General features: G+C 38.8%; 1 protein-coding gene across 3 annotated transcripts in view; it reads left to right on the top strand.

Annotated features, from left to right (window-relative positions):
* Positions 1-21,586, top strand: part of AMPH (amphiphysin) — a 243,767-nt gene that overhangs the window by 96,896 nt on the left and 125,285 nt on the right. For all 3 annotated transcript variants that reach the window (XM_058570689.1, XM_058570705.1, XM_058570697.1), the window contains exon 2: positions 18,296-18,376. In XM_058570689.1, coding sequence (XP_058426672.1) covers positions 18,296-18,376 — 81 coding nt within the window. The remainder of the gene's footprint in view (positions 1-18,295; positions 18,377-21,586) is intronic.

Genomic DNA, 21,586 nt, shown 5'->3' on the forward strand with positions numbered 1-21,586 from the left:
AAATTGTGCTCTAGTGAATGGTAACCTTATAAGATGTTAATGGTTTCAAGTGAGCAAATATGTATAGGAAACACAGGGTTCAATAATGTCACACACGTTTCTTTATGGCAGGACTTCTTGGAACCTTTAATATGCTTGTAGTGATCGGGAAAATTATGAAAGACTTATGAATTACGTTGGAGTGCAGTTGACTGTTGTCCAGTGTATTTTTCATCTCTGTGTAAATTCGTCTCCACATTTCTTATTGCCTATATAGGTGGGTACTCTGAATTCTTCTTGGAACTGGTCGTAACATCTTACCAGTTCTCTCATTAATTAATGAGTTAAAAAAAATAATCTTTGACACGTTCATTTTATATTTGTATGGACATTATGACTTTTGCTTTTTTATCCTTTAACAATATTCTGTGATACTTTGAATATAGTATTTTGATATTGGTATTTTTCCAGGAGATTTGACTCTGGAATTTTTTTGTTTTTCGTATAGAGATTTCTGAGATTATTTCCCATGGAACACACTTTGGGAAACACTGCTTCAGAAAGAACATGGTAAATCAAAAGAGTAGCTGAAAACCAAATCCCAGCCGTATATAAACTTCTAACATCCCTGCAAAGTAGAAAGGGGGCAAGCATTCTTATTCTGATGGTGTTCCTGATTCACATGGTACAAAGCAGATAAGCTATATCCCGAATTCCTACAAACAGACAGTGCTCAGTCCTACCCATTACCAAAGATTTTAGTCCAGGCCCTCAACACACTGTCTTACTGTTTTTTCCAGCCGTACCTGAGTTTGCCCATCTCAACCTTTCATTTCACCTCTTGAAATACAGGAGAAATGTTGTTGACGAAGATAGAACAAAACTTCCAAAGGTCTTTCCTATGATTTCTAATTAGTTAGTGAATACTCTTTGGCATGTAAACTGTGTTGCCAGAATGAGAGGGAGGTTGGAAGCGTTTGCTGAAAATATATTTTGGGATGCAAAGATTATGGACTGTAAGGAGCACGTGAAGGTGAGTGGTGGCAAGAGCCAGACCTGTGGTGCCGTTGGGTCAGAACAGGTGTAATGAGAGAGGACCTGGACCTGGACACCTGGGGTAGTAATGGGGAAAGCCATGGTGAGTCCAGCTCTGCATTATGCTCCCTGGGAATTTGTCACTTTTCCTCATGCAATGATCTTGTCTTGATGTCTGTGGAATCAAGTGAGGTGGTTTTGTTTTGTTTTTGCAGCACCGCTCCCTGCTGCTCCTGTGAGTCACTCTTTGTAGCCTGATCTTACAAGGAAGTCTTGTCCTCCCAGGCCTCTTGCTAGTTAGAGGCCAACTGGAAGGTTTTTCTCCAAGTGAGGGTAGAATGGGGAGAATGCATATTTTGTATGGCCTGCGCCCCTCACCCAGGGTATTTGAATTAATACAATAATGTATTTTGGATGGAGATGGTGTCAGATGGCTTCTGTTTAACAATTAAAGTATGGATCACACAGTTATTATATTAGCAGTTCTGACAATGTGATACAGACAGTGGGAGTGGAATATAGAAAGGGAAAAATGACTTAGCTGTCAAGGGAAGAGCGTATGGCTACCACGTCCTGTTCTTTCCCTGCTGCTGTCTTTAGGGCATTATAACCCCAGGTTATAAGCTGACTCTGGAATCAAGCTACCTGCTTTGCATCCCAGCTCAGTTACATACCAGCTCTATGACTATGGTCAATTACTTATCCTCTCCAATTTTCAGTGTTCTCATCAGTAAAACGAGGATAATCATTGTAACTTAACTCACAAGATTCTTGGGAGGATTCAATTCATTTTTAGATACAATGCATTTAGAACTGGGCTTGATATATTTTAAATTTCCATAGGTAATAGCTAATGAATTAGGGAATTATGGAGTTATTAAGGTGAGGCATTTTTCACAAGAGGAAGAAAAGCAAGAATATGTTCTTTCTTTTCTGGAGCACTCACCTTTTCATCTGTTTCCTACCCATCAGCCCTAACAGTTCCCTCTTGTCTTAGGCAATTTACATTCTCGATTGAAATCCTGGGTTGGGTTTTGTGGACTTTTTGTTCTACCCAAGTCAACATCTTCCTTCATACTTTTGCTGCAGGTCAGTGTTTTCAAATTGCTGATTCATTTTCTGCTGTTACAGTGGGTAACTGAGGTGGCAAAGTCTGCCTGAGGAGTCTGTATAAAGGAGGCGGGAACGGAACGGCTCCCTGGTGAACTGCCTGAGTGTGGAGCCCTCCCTGGCTTCCATGGCCACATGTCTTGGAAGCAATTCTCTACAGGTAGACTGCCATCAGTTCTCAGACATGTTTTCTCTCAAACATCGGGCCGGCGGTAAATGGAGGAATATCTGCCCCTAGTTGAGGAGCATGAGGATTAATTTAAATGACCTATTGAGGTTGGAGGATCACTATATTAGCTTGTGCAGTATTGGCGTGAGACAGTGTTCTATCCTTGAAGGGGGCCACTGGACAAGGAAAAGCTGGTCCCTCTCAGAGCCTCAGGGGATCACTTGAAGGCTTTAGCAGACTTCCACATTAAGGAATTTTGGTGTAAATGCTGTATTCTGGGTTGGATATTGGAGGTATCAGGTTTCATAGAAAAGTATTCTGAGACCAGGTGACCTAACCCAGAGGGAGAGAGCGGGCACCCAACTCCCTGGAGAAGAGGAAGGCGTTGGATGCCAGGACTCGCAATCCATTCATCTTCGCTACATTGATAGCCCTCAAGCCATCTTTTCCCACCAAGATTTATTTATTTATTTTAAATCAGAGGACTAAGATGTCCTCAACTTTAAAGATTGGGGAGGATAGGCGAGAGCAGACTTTTGGAGCCTGATACCTCACCAGGTAGACACATGATTGAAAGCAGCTTTGGCCGGTGTTTACTGTATCTGCATTTTGGGCCCCTTCTCACTTACCTCCGTTTCCCTTCCAGGCTCCTGGACTTTCTTTCCTCCATTGCTTTCTAATTCCCAGTTGCCTCCATGCCACTCAGGATAAACCTGCTCGTGTCTGAGGCTTGTACTTTCTCTCTACTGTATTCTCAACCTTTTTAAGTCTGAAGGCCACTCAGATGGCACAGAAGGCTGTGAACATTCCCTCTTGCATCCATTGTGCTTATTTCTCCAAAAGTGTTTCCCAGCATTGGCAGGAAGAGTCACGTTAGCCTCTGAGAGGTTTTGATGACGTGATGGCTAATGTACTGTCGAAATCTGCCAGAGCAAGGAGTGGATATCATATGACGCAGAAATAAATCTACAGAGGACAGATGGAGGGCAAAGTGCAGGACCCTGATGGCACAGAAACCACACCAAAGGATGATTCATCTTGTTCCTGTCGAATTAGGGCACATTAAAACCACTTCTCTAAGTCCTGAAACTCACCCAGAAAGAGATCAAAGGACTAGTATCCTAAGTTTAGGAAACAGTGCAGTGCTTGCCCAGTAGGACGCTTCAAGACAAGGAGCTGCCCTGCGCTTGCGTGCACCCGATGGCCTCCCTCCAGTCCTAGGTTGTGGAACTTGCACAGTGTCAGGGTGAGCACTTGATACATGCTTTGAATTTGCAGGGGGGTATATGGCAGATGAATGGATGAATCATGTGAACATGGGCAGGGGTGGAAACCAACCCCCATGTCCTGTTTAGAAGAGGCCATGGTCATCCCATGTAGTTGATCCTGGATTCAGTGGATAATGTATATATAGTTTTATGTGCTCTTCTTTCTTTATAAAGATAGAAAGTGTGAAGAGAGCAGTGCCTCTTGTTCAGAGAAGACTTATTAAATTGTGTGGTTCTCTCCTTGACTTTTAGTCTGCTATAAGGAAGCACGAATCACCCAAAGTTGGAAATTTGTCTAGTCTGAGCCCTCATCCAATGCATGAATCTCTCTAAGGCATTCCAGTGGCCAATCCTGCTGAATTCTTTTAAGCATCACCTTTGTCCCAGTATCAAACCGTACATAAAAACATGTCTCTGACAGCCCCACGGCCTTCATCGTGAATTACTTTGTAGTCTGCATCCTTTCCTCTTATCCATTTCCCCACTTCTGATGGTAGGGCTAGTTTACTTGCTTGGGGTCACACCTCACCATAGGTTGCCCTTGCTTTGATCCTTCTCCCTAACAGAAGTTGTTTCCTTGTGAAATGGAAGATTATGAATTTTTTCTTTGACTTAAAATGCCAACCACTTTTTTTGAAAGCCGCCAACATAGTATTCCATTTGTAATTTAAAAATATTAAGAGGGGGCCGTTATTCTCTTAATACCACAATAGTCAGTATTTAATTTGCACTGGACTATGAAGATTTGAAACTTGATCAGAATTTTGGCTTTACGGTATGGGGACACTACCCACATCAGAAAGTTCTAAATTTGTAGGGGCCTTACTTGGGCACTTTATACATGAGCAGTTTGTTCTAGAAAAGAATGTGAGATTGACATCATTGGAGCAGCCCTTACAACCCAGGCTGAGGAACTAATTGCATTAGGAGACACTGAAAGAGGATTTATTCGTTGAGATATTCCAAGTTCCCATATGCCTGCTTTTCCTTTCCATTTAATTTTTCATTTGGCTATGTCATGATGTCTTTTAGGATCAATCAGAACTTCTGAACTTGGGGCTGAAGGTGAGAGAATGAGCGCACAGCTAGCCCTAGAGGAATATTTCAGAATCTCATTGAAAGGAAAGGCAATTTGAAAAAACTGATTCAATTTAGAATCGAATATTATTTTGCATTTGAAAAACAACAGCAACAAAAGTAACAACAAGAATCCTATTATTTCAAAATAGTAAAGTGTCAGTATAGATGAAATTATCTTTGAAGTAAAAGACCTAAGTCCTAAACCAAAATGCACGAGGCACAGAATTTTCTTCCTTTTACCTGTAGGTGGAAGATGTGTCATGTTGTCAAAATCTGAATATCAGATGCATGACTATATAGTAATCCTCCTGTAATATCAATGATGCCAAACTGTTCAGGCTTCATCGGTATTTTCAGCATAGCCAGTGGAGAGGTGAATGAGGGAGGCCACCTAAATTATGAACTCTCTGTGACATAAAGCAAGGTAAAAGATATATTTTTAATGATCTCAATTCTAGGTTTCAGTGTCTTTGGTGCCCTAAGATATTTTCTGTGTAGCAGATCAATCTCATCACCTATATTGAGGCTGTTGGAGAAAAATCACAGAACTGCTTAAATGTGGGCAACTCCACGTTCGTGGTTTCTGCCTCAGCTGGGCCTTCAGTTCCATCCAGAAGTCCTGGTGTGTGTTTCTGGTTCTTGCCTTTTCCCATCCCACGTCTGCACTGTTTCCCTCTCCCCAGAGTCATTAACACAACCTAGCCCCCTGGTTCGCGGCAGGTGACCTGCTCAGCCTCCACAGCAGATAACTGAGGTCATCCTTTGCCTCTTTTCTGTTGCTTGTCCTTTTCATCTCATAAGCCACTTCTTAAGGATTTGTTTCATCTGTTCCTTAGCTCAGGCGTGTCATTTATTGCCTGGACTATTTAAATAGCCCCTTAACTGTTCTCCTTCTTCGAGTCTTTCTCTCTTCTCATCTGTGCTTAACAGTGTCACCAAGGAGTGCAAATCTAATCATGTGGCTGCCTCCCGGGAAACACTTTATTGGCTCTCCATGGTCCATACGAGAAAATTAAAGTCTTTAGTCTTGCACAGTAAGCCTTACTGTAATCTACCCTCTGCCTATCACGCCAGCCTCGTCTACCCTCGTTCCACATCTTGCACCTCGTGCTTCAGCACTGTCACACTGTCACAGTCCCTAGATTGCAGCTTGCTTTTCTGCAGCCCCTAGCACAGTGCTTGCCATGCAGTCTTTGTAAGTCAATATAAGTTGGAGATAGAAATGAATGCTTTCTTCTCTGTCTGCCATTCACTGTGATTTGCATTCTTCTCCAGGGAAAATGTCTAACGTGATAAATGTATTATGGGTTAAAAAATTAGAAGATATTTGAAATTAGAATTGTAATTTGAATTAGAAGATATTTATTCCTTTCACCTGTTTGATGGATGAATCCCTTTTCGAGCACCTCTATTGGTTAAGCTCAAATAACTCCCAGGGCAGTGGGCTCATTACCTCTACCAACAAACTATTTAATTTCCAGAAAACCATAATGAAAAGCTTTTCTGCAAAATGTTTCTTTTTATAGCTTTTACCTGCCGATGCTAGTTCTTGATCTTGGTTTCTGATGGAACAAGTCTGATCCTTCTTTACTGTGATGGTCCTTCAGATAATTGAAGAGAGCTGCACTCTTTGCTCTTTGATCTCTTCTCTCTGGTAATATACCTAATTATTGTCAAATATGCCTCTTAACTCCTGGTGTCAACTCTCTGCCTTTCTGAGCAGCCTTCAGCTGGCTCCAGGTTCTCTGTGTATTTATGTGTTCACCAACTTCTCCACCAAGAGTTGCATTCAGGACTGCTCTCCTGGTAGCTCTCATGCTTATTAGTGCAGCCTGAGGTGACATTAGATGCTCTGGCAGCAACATCACTTTGTCGACTCATATTGACTATCTGCTCAAGTCATTCCTTATTTCTGCTTAAGGGCAGAAACCATGTATTCCTAGCATTTGTCCTGTTGCATTTTGGTTGAAAGTTGGATACATAAATCCAGTACTTGGACAAATATATTTTTGACCTGAATTTTATCCCTGTTGAATTTCATCTTGTTAGAGAAGGTCTTTTTCTTAATCCCGATTGTCATCACATAACATACCCAGTATCCTTCCTAGCTTTTTGTCTACATAAGCTTATGCCATTGATGAAATTATTCAATAGGGTAGTGATATCTATAATGTAGTATCTATAGTGATAGTGGATATTTGTTGAGCATTGATTATATTCCAGGTATCATAGCTCAAGATTTCCGTGTGTATCCTTGGTGGTTCTGCACAATACTGTGAAGTACCATTAATAGCCTCACTTTACACGTGAGCCACTGAGTCAGATGTAGGTCCCTGAGGGCTGCCTCTGGATATCTTTCTTCTAGTTGATGTTAATTCACTTATCAGTATCTTTTGAGAAGATTGTTGCAACCAGTTACTAATAAATTCACTTACTTGCACTAGAATCTAATACATAAATCTCTTATATACAGGATATCTGTATGATAAACTCCTGTTTATTTATCTTTATGATTTTTCCTAATTACTTTAGTAACATATAACGATTGAGAAAATTATGGAAAATATGGAAAATTATAAAGAAAAAGATAATAATTGCCCTGAATTTTACCATTTAGTAATAGCCAGTTAGCTTTAAAATAGTTTTAGTTTTGTTTTTTTAAATTTATACATAATCTCGTGTTTCTTATGTTTATCAGTTTATTTCCTAGTTATAGTTCCCAATTCTGTCAAAAAATGCAGCGTTTTCTGCTCTTTCAAAGAAACTCATATAAGTGAGAGGAGATTATTAGTTAATAGAGTGATTATTTGTCCTTTTAATATTTATGTTACTAGATCCCTCTCGCTTTTTTTAAATAATAAATTTGCAATGAGGAATAATCTGTCTTTCATATTGTTCATAGGTAATATTGGTTTGTGAAATGAAATTGAGTGATATTGAATAATTGGTAATGTGTGTGAATCTGTATTACAATTTTATTAAAAAAATATTTGTTTATTAATGCCAAAGGAAGGAATAGTAGCAAATATTATGAACAATTAGTTTTAGAGTAGAATGAAACAATCAGTTTTTACTTATATATTAGAATGACTACTATTTTCCTCCAAAGAAAATTTATTTCTTGAAGGAATCTGCACAAACTCTGATTTATTGGGTAAATACTTTGATACTTGGGTTTATTTAAAACTTTATAAACTGAGTCTAAGAAGGAATAAAAAGTATGAGCTAAGAAAATGTCTAGTAAAAAAAGACGTGTTTATTGCTTATTTTGTTACCCAAGGAAATTGGTTTCTCTGTTTATTCCCAAAGTACAGTATTATCTTCTCCCCACCCTAGTTTTTAAACACAGCAAGTACGATTTGTTACTTGTGTTTTGGTAAATCACTTTCCTCTGAAGAGATCGTTTACACATTTCTGATGATTGTTGCTTTAACCACGGCACGTGCTACCTCTTTCTTTTCCAGAATGCTTTTGTTTCAACCCAAAACAGTTCTGATTATTTGAGCAATATCAGAATGAGATCTGCCTGGGCATCTGATTTTTCCCATCTTCTGCATGAGTCTAAGTGGGTTGCTTTCTTCCAGTTCACTCATTTTCCCTCTCCCCTCTTCACGTTACCTTCTGGAAAGCATTGTTGAATCAAATAATGCTTCTTTGCCAGAAAATGAGTTCCTTTAATTCATATTTCTTTTCCTGGGAGAAAATTTGGATTCATGGCCATCGAGGTTGTTCTGGAATAGTGGCAACTCCAGGCTTGTAACTGCATTAGATGGGCCGCACTCCGTTCTACCGCCTGCTGCTGTGTTTGCCAGGAGGGATGGTGCAGTGAAGTTAGCATCGCAAAGTCAGGTGGGCCTGCGCCTGACCCTGCGTGCTGGTGAGATTCATGTTCCTTCCAGGAGTGTAGTCTCAACTAGTAGTGTAATGCCTACATATAAACAAATAGAAGTAAGATGATGGTAATAATAGTGGCTAACACCTAACAAACATTTAATATGTACCAGAAACTCTACTAAGTACTGTATCAGTTCCAGTTAATAATTTGAAACAATTCTATGAAGTAGGTAATGTTAGTATCCCATTATATTATATCCCTTTATACAATATAATAATATTATATCCCATTTGACAGAGGAGAGGCCTGGAGAGGCTAGGTACTATGAAGTAGCACAGCCCATGTTACAACACAGGCAAACTTGGATCTATCAGACATGCCACAGTGATAGCAAGAGATGGCAGGCTTTTAAACCCACTCCATCGATCCCCATCAATGCTCCCTCGATCCTCACCAAGAAACATATAGTCTACTTTAAAATGTGTGCTTGCAAACACAGCTTCAAAAGATTTCCTGAGAACTTTCTCCTCTAAATGAGATTGCCACCTCTGAGCCCATCCATGCAGAAATTTGGAGCTCCCACTGCTTTAAAGCCTGTGCTCTTAACACTGCTCTTTGAAGATGAGCCAAGTACAACACGAAAGTGAAATAAAATGTATTGACAAAGTCAGAGCAAGTGTATGAACTCTCAGTAGAATGGTATGTACTGCTTGGGTTAGAATCTTGGCTGCTCAGTAACTAGCTCTGTGACCCTGGGCAAGTTCCTTAAACTCAGTGTCTCATTTTTCTCATCGGTAAAGTGGGTATAATGGCCTCTACCCTATTGGGTTATTATGAAAATTAAATGAGTTAATGCGTCTGAAGTCTTTGGAAAAGTGCCTGGAGCACAGTAAAGGCCAGTTGCAGTGTTGTTATAGGAATAATAAGAAGCCCATAACTATAGGAGTTTTGGTACTAGGTTGAACGGGGAGAAGGTAATTCTATAACTCAGACTGGACTGGTCAGGCTTAATGGAGGATTTGGGAAGCTTCATGATTGAATAATGGGAGAGAGATTTTTGTAGGATGGGGATGATGGGAAGAGTCAATGTAGGAATGAAGTGTTGCTTAAAGAAAGCTTGGAGCTTTTAGGATCATAACTTTAAGTTAGGAATAGTAAATAGGTTTCAGCCCCCAGGCCAACTTAGATACCATGCAAAACTATTCTGAGGTCAAGTCTAGATTCAGCAGGATAGAATGCTGTGATAAATTAGGATTTCCAAAGGCACTGGAATGTGACAAGCATGTATGCCAAATATTTGCTCTTCTACCTCTAAATGACTTTCTCAGGACTAGGACCTCCATGTCCGACTACCCTTCCAACCACTGCTCTTTCTGCTACATGCTGGCTCTCTTGATAGAGAAGAAGAATGTCAGGAGGGCATTGGGACTTTGGGATCCTTCATGAGAAACTAGGATTTGATTCAAGAAACCGTAGTAAGGACTTAAAGGAGGGAAATAACATGTCCAGAGGGATATATTAGAAAAGAGAGTTTGGAAACATTGGGAAAATGAAAAAAGAGGTGATGATGGTAGAATCTGATGGTTTAGCAAAGTAGGTCTGGCTGTACTTCAAGTAAAAGATTGAAAATGCATGGGAAAAAAAAAAAGAAGAGAGGGCCAGCCTGGTGGCGTAGTGGTTAAGTTCACACTCTCTGCTTTGGCGGCCTGGGGTTCGCAGGTTCGGATCCTGGGCGCGGGCCTACGCACCACTTATCAAGCCGCCCTGTGGCAGGCGTCCCACATATAAAGTAGAGGAAGATGGGCACGGATGTTAGCCCAGGGCCAGTCTTCCTCAGCAAAAAGAGGAGGATTGGCAACAGATGTTAACTCAGGGCTAACCTTCCTCACTAAAAAAAAAAGGGAAGAGAAACAGAAGTTTTCTTACAGGTAAGAAGAATCATCATGTGTTTTTTGTTTTGTTTTGTTTTGTTTTTTTTGGTGAGGAAGATTGGCCTTGAGCTAACATCCGTGCCAGTCTTCCTCTGTTTTGTATGTGGAATACTGCCACAGCATGACTTGACAAGTGGTGTGTAGGTCTGTACCTGAGATTCGAACCCGCGAACCCCGGCCTGCCGAAGCAGAGCGTGCAAACTCAACCACTACGCCATCCGGCTGGCCCCTCGTCGTGGGTTTTGGTGGATTGATTGGATATGTTGAAATAAAGGCAGATAATTCAGCACCTGTTATAGATGCCACTGCTTATGACCACATTAAATGATGGTTAGAGAAGCTTGGCATTTATATTTCATATTATTATAGGCATCCGTTTTATTAGGTGGATCAGCCGTATGGTACTATCTTTGTGGGGAAGGCCATGTGAGGAATGGGGTGGAAGAACTGGGTTTGAATCTGGGTTCTGCTGCTTGCAGCAGGAATGATCTTGGGCCTTGCCTGACTTCTGTGAGTCTCAGTTCGTTCATCTGTAAAATCGGGATGAGCAGGCTCCTGTGAGTCTCAGCTGAAATAATAGGAACAAAGTCCCTAATGCAGTGACTGGCCTGGAGAAGGCTCTTAGCAGAGGCCGGATCCCTTCCTGCCTCTGTCCCATGCCCTTTCGGTCTCTTCTCTGTGGCTGCTGCCGTCAAAGGCAGCTGGTATCAAGATGTGGGTGTGCTATAACTCAAGGAGCTCTGGATCCTTTATTATTTTCCTTAGAAGAGAGAGTGTGAGCTTTTATCTCTCTTTACACTCACGAGCAGTTTTTTGTTGTTGTTTTTGCTATTTTAGTTATACTGTACAATTTCTAGAAACGTAAAAAGCAAAGAACGATGATTTGAAATTTAAATAAAGGACTTTCTGCAAGAGGTCTGCGAAAGATCCCCTCTATGGTTGTGGATATACAGGCTAGAAGACACGGCTTTCTTAGGGTATAGTAGCCTTCAGGAATCTCAAATGAGAAGATGAGAATAATAGTTATCATGTGTAAATCCTATTTGCTTCCCATGAGAAGGAAAAGGCTATATGGGTGGGTGGTGACAGAGGTATCAGACCTCAGAAAGGGGATTTTCCTGAGAGTCTCCAATAAGTCACCTACTATGTGATGCTATTTCCTCTGCTGTCATGTGGATAAAGTAAGTACCAGATATGAGGGTTGTGCAAACTAAAGAGGAGATGTGTCAATCACTCTCCCCAGTTTCAGGCCCATAGTGGATGCTTCATATTGTTTCTTTTCTCCCATTCTCTGAGACAAGAGTGCCTTTGCACTAACAGACGAAGCTGCAGAACCAAGGATTAGACTGTTGCTGCTTGTCCAGAAGAGTTTGATAACATTCCTCGGCCTTTGTGAACTGATGCCATCAGATGAGCTGTTGCTATTTCCCCATGACTTACTTCATCTAGAGTAACTAAAAATTTATGAGTGAGTAGATTTTAAGAATTAGGGAAAACAATTCATGAGGTAAATGCTAGGTATCTTTCTCCTGTTACTTTAGTTTTTAATTTGTTTGTTTTGTGGTGGGAGGTCATTTGGGAGTCATAGTTTTAAAAATTTTTTAAAAAGGTAAAGGGGAAAACAAGAAATTAAGCAAACTTCCTCTTTCTTTTTTTTTAAAAATATTTTGGTATATTTATTACAGATAATTTTTTTATACACCTTTATTAAGGTATATCATAAATACCATAAAATTCACCATTTTAAGTGTAGAATTCAGTGATTTACAGAACTGTGTAACCATCATCATAATTCAATTTTTAAAAATTATTTTATTGAGGTCGTGTTGAATTATAACATTGTGTAAATTTTATGCCTACGTCACTAAATTTCAGTTTCTGTATAGACTGCATCATGTTCACCACCAACAGTCCAGTTTTTATTCATTACCATACATATGTGCCCCTTTACCCTTTTCACCCTCCCCCCACGCCCTTCTCCTCTGGTAACCACTAATCTGTTCTCCTTAGCTGTGTGTTTGTTTATCTTCCACATACAAGTGAGATCACACAATATTTGTCTTTCTCTGTCTGACTTATTTTGCCTATCATAATAATCTCAAGGTTGATCCATCTTGTCCCAAATGGCACAATTTTGTCTTTTTTATGGCTGAGTAGTATTCCCTTGTATGTATATACCACGTCTTCTTTCTTCATTCATCCATTGATGGGAACTTTGGTTGCTTCTATGTCTTGGCTGTTGTGAATAATGCTTTGATGAACATAAGAGTGTGTATATCTTTTTGAATGATTGATTTCATATTCTTTGGGTAAATACCCAGTAGTAGAATACCTGGGTCATATGGTATTTCTATTTTTAATTTTTTGAGAAATCTCCATACTGTTTTCCATAGTGGCTGTGTCAGTTTGCATTCCCACCAGCAGTGTATGAGGGTTCCCTTTTTCTCCACGTCCTCTCCAACACTTGTTATTTCTTGCCATGTTAACTATAGCTATTCTGACAGGTGTGAGGTGATAGCTCATTGTAGTTTTGATTTGCATTTCCCTAATAATTAGTGATGTTGAACATCTTTTCATGTGCCTGTTGGCCATCTGTATGTCTTCTTTGGAAAAATGTCTGTTCATATCCTCTGCCCATTTTTTGATCAGGTTGTTTGTTCTTTTGTTATTGGGTTATAGGAGTTCTTTACATATTTTGGAAGTTAACCCCTTATCTGATATATGATTTGCAAATATTTTCTCCCAGTTGGTGGGTTGTCTTCATTTTATTGATGGTTTCCTTTGCTATGCAGAAGCTTTTCAGTCTGATGTAGTCCCATTTGTTCATTTTTTCTTTTGTTTCCCTTGTCTGAGGAGACATGGTATTCAAAAAGACACTGCTAAACCTAAGTGCCCATCAAGGGACGAATGGATAAAGAAGATATGGTATATATACACAATGGAATACTACTCAGCCATAAGAAACGATGCAATCCAGCCACTTGTGACAACATGGATGGACATTGAGGGTATTATGCAAAGTGAAATAAGTCAGAGGGAGAAGGTCAAATACCGTATGACTTCCTTCATTAAGTAGTAGATAATAGCAACAATAAACAAACACATAGAGACAGAGATTGGATTGGTGGTTACCAGAGGGGAAGGGGGGAGGGAGGAGGGTGAAAGGGATAATTTGGCACATGTGTGTGGTGATGGGTTGTAATTAGTATTTTGGTGGTGAACATGATGTAATCTATGCAGAAATAGAAGTATAATGATGTACACCTGAAATTTATACAATGTTATAAACCAATGTTACTGCAATAAACAAACAAACAAACAAACAAAAAAAGACACTGCTAAGACTGATGTCGAAGAGTGTACTGCTTGTATTTTCTTCTAAGAATTTATGGTTTCAGGTCTTCTGTTCACGTCTTTAATTCATTTTGGGTTAATTTTTATGTATGGTGTAAGACAATGGTCTACTTTCATTCTTTTGCATGTTGCTGTCTGGTTTTTGCAACACTGTTTATTGAAGAGACTTTTCTTTCTCCATTGTATGTTCTTGGCTCCTTTGTCAAAGATTAGCTGTCCGTAGATGTGTAGTTTTATTTCTGGACTTTCAGTTCTGTTCCGTTGATCTGTGTGTCTGTTTTACTGCCAGTACCATGCTGTTTTGGTCACTGTAGCTTTGTAGTATATTTTGATTTCAGGGAGTGTGATACCTCCAACTTTGTTCTTTTTTCTGAGGATAGATTTGGCTATTCCAGATCTTTTGTTGTTCCATATAAATTTTAGGATTCTTTGTTCTATTTCCGTGAAGAATGGCATTGGGATTCTGATTGGGATTGCATTGAATCTGTAGATTGCTTTAGGTGATATGGACATTTTAAGTATGTTAATTCTTCCAATACAGGAGCACAGAATATCTTTCCATTTCTTTGTGTCTTTGATTTCTTTCAACAATGTCTTATAGTTTTCAGTGCATAGGTCTTTCACCTCTTGGTTAAATTTTTTCCTAGGTATTTTATTCTTTTTGTTGCAATTGTAGATGGAATTGTATTCTCGATTTTTCTTCCTGCTAATGCATTGCTGGTGTATAGAAATATAACTGATTTTTATATGGTGATTTTGTACCCTACAACTTTATTATTTTCATTGATTATGTCTAATAGTTTTTTGGTGGATTCTTTAGGGTTTTCCATGTGTAAAATCATGTCATCCACAGATAGTGACTGTTTTACATCTTCCCTTCCAATTTGGATACCTTTTATTTCCGTTTCTTGCCTAATTGCTCTAGCTAGCTTTTCCAATACTATGTTGAAGAAGAGTGGCAAAAGTGGGCATCCTTGTTTTGTTTCTATTCTTGGGGGAATAGCTTTCAGTTTTTCACCATTGAGTATGATGTTGGCTGTGAGTTTGTCATATATGGCCTTTATTATACTGAGGTACTTTCCTCATGTATCCATTTTATTGAGAATCTTTATCATAAATGGATGCTGTATCTTGTCAAATGCTTTCTCTGCATCTATCGAGATGACATGTGATTTTTATGCTTCCTTTTGTTAATGTGGTGTATCACATTGATTGATTTGTGGATGTTGAACCATCCCTGCGTCCGTGGAATAAGTCCCACTTGATTGTGGTGTTATGATCCTTTTAATGTATTGTTGTCTTTGGTTTGCTAATATTTTGTTGAGGATTTTTGCATCCACCTTCATCAATGATATTGCCTTGTAAATTTCCTTTTTTGTGTTGTCCTTATCTGGTTTTCATATCAGGGTAATGTTGATCTCATAAATGAGTTAGGAAGCATCACGTCTTCAATTTTCTGCAATAGTTTGAGAAGGATAGGTATTAAATCTTCTTTGAATGTTTGGTAGAATTCACCACGGAAGCTATGTGGTCCTGGACTTTTGTTTTTTGGGAGGTTTTTGATTAATGTTTCAATTTCTTTACTTGTGATTGGTCAATTCGGATTCTTTTTCTTCTTAATTCAGTTTTGGGAAGTTATATGAGTCTACGAATTTATCCATTTCTTCTAGATTATCCAATTTGTTGGTGCATAGCTTTTCATATTCTCTTATAATCCTTTGTATTTCTGTGGTGTCCATTGTAATTTCTCCTTTTTCCTTTTTGATTTTATTTATTTGAATCTTCTCTCTTTTTTTCCTAGTGAGTCTGTCTAGGGGTTTGTCAATTTTGTTTATCTTCTCAAAGAACAAGGTCTTAGTTTTATTGATCCTTTCTATCATTTTTTTAGTCTCTATTTCATTTATTTCTGCTCTGAGTTTTATTATTTCCTTCCTTCTACTGACTTTGGGCTGTGTTTGTTTTTCTTTTTCTAGGTATTTTAGGTATAGTGTAAGATTGTTTATTTGAGATTTTTCTTGTTTGTTGAGATAGGCCTGTATTGCTATAAATTTCCCTCTTAGTACTGCTTTTGCTGCATCCTGTAAGTTTTTGTATGTTGTGTTTTCATTTTCATTTGTATCCAGGTATTTTTTGATTTCTCCTTTGATTTATTCATTGATCCAGTGGTTGTTCAGTAGCGTGTTGTTTAGTTTCCACATATCTGTGACCCTCCCAGCTTTTTCCTAGTTTCATAGCATTATGGTCAGAAAAGATGCTTGATATGATTTAAATCTTAAGTTTATTGAGGCTTGCTTTGTTTCCCAGCATATGGTCTATGTTTGAGAATTTTCCACGTGCACTTGAGAACAGTGTGTATTCTGCTATTTTTGGATGGAATGTTCTATGTATATCTATTGAATTCCTCTGGTCTAGTGTTTCATTTAAGACCGCTGTTTCCTTGTTCACTTTCTGTCTGGATGACTTATGCATTGACATAAGTAGGATGTTAAAGGCCTCTACATTATTGTGTTGCTGTCAATTTCTCCCTTTAGTCCTGTTAATAGTAACAATATCTTATGTTTACATAACTCTTCTAGGTTGATCCTCTCGTTACAGTTTTTCAAAAGTTAAAGACAAGATTTTCATATAAACATAAAATACACATGTCAAAGATTTTATTCAGCTCATTAATTAATGAAGCATCCAGTATGATGTTAAAACTGATTCAAACTGAGGAGTTGGGTATTTAGAGACTATTTAATAAAGAGATTTTAGAATAAGATTGCTGAGTTAGATACAGAACTGTTTAATGTTTTACAGGGTCATAAACTGTAATCTTTGGCATTATCTTTTCTGTTGGACAGAAATGATTTGCATCTGTTTCTAACAAAAATCTTCAAGTTAACCTCTGTCCCTATGAAGTTGTAAAATAGCCCAGTCAACAGATAGGTGATCAGAAGTGTAAGTACAGCACTGCATTAAAGGACACCCAGTGATCTCCTTTGTCTCTCTCCAAGTTTTAGGTGGTTTTAGTGAGTCATTGAAAGGCCTCATTAAAACTTCTTAATTTGTACAAGGTTATAGCTTTGATTTTAGGAAATAAATTAACATAATCTGATGTAAAACGTTGCCATAGAAAGTGCTTTATATGAGTATATATTTTAATACCTGAATGTTTATGTTTCATAAAAATATGTTTGGTGCTGGGGCCGGCCCGGTGGCGCAAGCGGTTAAGTGCGCGCGCTCCGCTGCGGCGGCCCGGGGTTCGCTGGTTCGGATCCCGGGCGCGCACCGACGCACTGCTTGGTAAGCCATGCTGTGGCGGCGTCCCATATAAAGTGGAGGAAGATAGGCACAGATGTTAGCCCAGGGCCGTCTTCCTCAGCAAAAAAAGAGGAGGATTGGCGGATGTTAGCTCAGGGCTGATCTCCTCACAAAAAAAAAAAAAAAAAAAAAAAAAAAAAAAAAAAAAAAAATATGTTTGGTGCTGCCGTAGGGTGTATGTATTCTGAGAAGTCAATGTTTATGGAGTTTTTATAATCTTAAACAAGTTGGTGTTTTAAATACTAGATATGGGAATCTTGAATAATGAACCTAGTTGTGGCTCTCAGGATCCTTCTGCTCTTTCCTAGAGTAACTTTCTGCTGTATCTCTAAGAGCAACTTCTTCTGATAACCAGTCCTATGCTCTAAGAAAACAGAACTACTCATGCTCAGTTCCGCAATACATAATGATTTTTCCAGTGATCTTTGCTTAGGCTGCTTCCTTGGCTGGAATGTACTCTGCCACATTCCTGTCTGCTGGAACTTCCAGTACAATTTGAATAACCTCCACAAAGCGTTCCCTAAATACCTCAGCTCTAAGGGATGTTGCCAGTAACACTTTGCAACCCCCTCAGTTTGCTTATTACACATTGTCTTTGATTTATTTGTGAACCTGCCTCGTCTACCCCACTAGATTCTAAGTTTCTTAAGATTAAGTGCTGGGGCCTTGTTTTGTTTGTCTTTGTATTTCTGGATGACCAGTACTTACCATGGGGCCTTGTGTATCCCAGTGCCACTTTGAGAGTTTATTGAATTGAAGGCAATGTCGGAAGATGGTGGGGGAGAATTTACCATGTGCCTGGCTCCAGTAATTCTAATACCATCCCATGAAGTAAGTTAATAATTTAGTTGAGTAGCTTTGGTTCACTATTTAACAAACAATTGAGTACCTGTTATACATCAAGCATTGTGCCAGATGCTTTGGCCAAAAAGACAAGGTGCAGCTTTAGTCTTTAAGTCATATATAGCCTACTGGAGAAAAAAGACATGTAAATAAGTAAATACAATGTAGCATGACACTTGCTCAGAGTCACACAGCCTGTGAGTGATGTAGTTGTGATTAAAATCCAAGTCTGTTGAATTCCAAAGCCACCAAGCCAAGATGCTTCCAGAACAGAAAAACTAGCTGTGCTGAGAGTGACATCTCCTTAAAAGAGCAAAACAACAACCTTGCTCTGCCTATTATTTGAAAACATTATTAATCAAACCATTTTGTTTTATTTGCAAACTAGGTCCTTCAGAAGCTTGGGAAAGCTGATGAGACAAAAGACGAACAGTTTGAAGAATATGTCCAGAACTTCAAACGGCAAGAGGTAAGTACATTTATCTAGATTCTGGAGTGGGAAATGGAGGGACTGTATTTGTCTTTTAATATATAATTAAAATGCTTTAAGGTTGAAGAAAGAACTTCTTCGTTGGGGTTGGCATTAACTTGAGGGTTAACACTTGCTGATTCTGTAGACTTTCTTGTGGAAGGTGAAGGAAGAGGCAGTAGGCACTGCAGGAAGATTTGTGTTTTAGAATCTCAAGAGATTAAGACTTTGCTTCTCTGGAGCTCTTTAATACGGCTTACTAATCTAAAGGAAAGATGATGTTTTTGGTGGTTTATATTCCACTCAGTATTAGAGAAGCAGTGGTTAAATACTTCTGGCAAAATTACTTCAATTGTTGCCTGCTTCAAGATCGTGCATTCTCAGCAGGGATTATATCTCCCTCAAGGGGATGAAAATTGGTTCTTGGTGGGTGAAAGAAATCATACTTTTTTAACATGTATATGTCATGAAACAGATATATAGTATATCTATGGTATTAAAATTGTATGAGGAGGATCCGATTAGGAAAAAAATGTCTAGAAAGGCTCCTCGGGGGAGGCAATAATGAAAAAAAGGATGAAAAACACAGTTTGTGATGTTTGTTTCTTGAATGGGCTGCTATGTGTTCAACAGATGCATAGATAGATAAACAAACTTTTTGAAATGGTCTGTTTGTGTCTCCAAGGCTTTGATAGTTGGCTAGCATATCACTCTTTAGAGAGCATGCACGAGGATCAGGGACACAGGAGATACAAGCTGGGCCTTCTGAGGTTAGAACCCTCAAATCTGGAGATCATTCTAGAGGTGGAGTAGAAAGAAGGCTGGGCTAGCAGACTCTGTAAAATGGGGTTTGGACATGGGGATAATGTGAGGACGTGGATTTATTTTTCTACTGTCATTGGAGCTACCAGTGTTGGCAGAGGAAATTGTGGCCTCAAGGATGAGTATGTGTGGCTTCAGGGATGACAACCAGTCATGGAAGATCATCACAGGTTTTGTTTCACCTCCTTTACTTGTTTTACTCCTTTACTCTGTTTGCAGGTCCCTGGTCATGGAGGTTTCTTTCTTCTATATGTGTATCAGGGTTCCCACTGTTTTCTCACTGGTGACATGCTATTTCTTTTCCTCACCAACAGGGTTGTAAAATCCAGTAGGTGTAGAGCCAGTTATACCAGCCTCCACCAGAACACATTCCTGAATGCCTCCAGTTTCATCCCAACACTAAGGGTTGACGTGTGCAGACAGAAACTCAATTTGTTATGAACGATGGCAGTCTTGTTCATCTGAAAATGAAGAAAGAGAGAGGGAATTTGGAGAAGAAAACAGTAATAGAGAGAAAAATAGATCATGTCCACATAACTGCGTATTAGAGAGAGCTTTGAATTAATGAAGGTGGAAAAGAGAATTCCTAGGGAAATGTTAGATCTAGGCCCATAGAAGAAGTTGTCACCCAGGCTCCTCTAGGAGAACAGACTCTCCACGTCTCCTTATGTTCTCATTTGATGAGTTCTCATGCATTCTCTCATGTATTTGGATAACACTCATACAGATCATTGTCTTGGACTGCAGCAACTTCCCACAGAAAAACTTGTCAATCAGTGCCCTGTTACTTTGAAGGGCAATCCCGAATGTCTGCTTTATGGATTGGATTTGGATAGAAGTGACTCATGTTTACAGTTTTCCCTACTTGAGGATTCATACTCTACCCTTTGAAACCTAGTCTTCCTGTCTGGTGTGTCCCTATGGAGCTAATTAGTTCTTTCTTCTTGGACTGTTTTCTCTATGACTTTTATGGCATTATGATGTTGTTAGCACCCCAGAAGGCTAATTTGGGGAAGCATGAAGTTCAGGAATGCATTCATGACTAGGAAGCACTTTGCTTTTCCAATTACAGTGAATTTTTATTACTCTTTTTGGACTTTATTGACTGAATCAGGTGAGGATTGTTTTTTGTCTAAGGTATTAGAGAAAAGTGCAGTTGGATAAATCATCAACTTCATTGGTTAATGATCTGTGCCACTAAGAGCAGCAGCATGGGGTGACTTTATAATGCTGTCCTGTAATCTATTCCTGTCACTATACACATTTTCAAATGTTATGGAGAAAATAGTATACTATATTATCATTCTTGAAAACAAACACCTTAGATCTCTCAAGAACATTAGCAGATTTTAAGATCTGGGTAAAACTTCAAAATTTGGGGAAATTTGAGCAAGCAGTTCTACTTTATGAGTGAAATAAATAAATAGGAATATAGAAATAGCATTTCTCAGGGAATCTCCTGAGCCCCTTTGGTTCCCCTTGCAAATATTTTTGCATCAAAAACATCTTGCATTTGCACATATTCATTTTGATATTTTTTGTTTTAATCAGAAAGAGTAAATTTATAGTCATTTTAGTACAGTGAGGAGGGAGGGTACCTTACCCCAGTCTGTATTTTAGAGGGAGAGAAGGTGAAAAGGAAAGAGCGGGAGGAAAGTAAGGAGAGAGATTTATTAATTTTCTATAGAAACAAAGTAAAGATTGGGAAGAATAGCTAAAGGCTGAAATTATTAATGCTCTATAGAGGGAATAATGTGTCCCTTTAACCCCCAATATGTATTGGTGACCAATTCACACCTGTTGCGTATGCTGAATAAGGTGTGGTGCTTATGTAGAAACATTAGGCTAGGAAGAAGGATCTACCAAGATTGTGGTGACCTCTACAAGGCCTATTATTTTTAGTATTAATGTAATGGTGAATCATTACTTTAAAGGCAGAAGCCATTATCTAAAGGCAGCATACTCTGAAGACAGTATCCGACCTAGGAAATCTAGATTTCATATTTTTTTCTGTGAATATATATTTTTCAAATCCAAAACAGATGCTATTTATAGTATAAAATGAACTATATTTGGATTTGTGCATTATGTGATAGCTGTCTGACCACACTCAATTAATACTTGATCCAAAGTAGACCCTTCTAGAATGTTCTAGAAAGTGTTCAAACATTTTGAGTCCTGATCTTGCTTTTAAATTCCCTTTAATAAAATCATAAGGATCCTCATAGTTATTCATATATTCCCTGCTTTTTCATGTTGGAAACAAAGGTGGCAGAAAGGTCTATATTTGAACTCCAGCTTGAGGCTTAGCTTTTGTTTAATTCCAACCTCAAATTTTCTTTTTGATCCCAAACTTCTTTTCCTAAAAGGTGGTTTATGTTAGACTGA

This window comes from Diceros bicornis, chromosome 3 (genome assembly GCF_020826845.1).
Source record: "Diceros bicornis minor isolate mBicDic1 chromosome 3, mDicBic1.mat.cur, whole genome shotgun sequence".
NCBI lineage: Eukaryota > Metazoa > Chordata > Mammalia > Perissodactyla > Rhinocerotidae > Diceros > Diceros bicornis.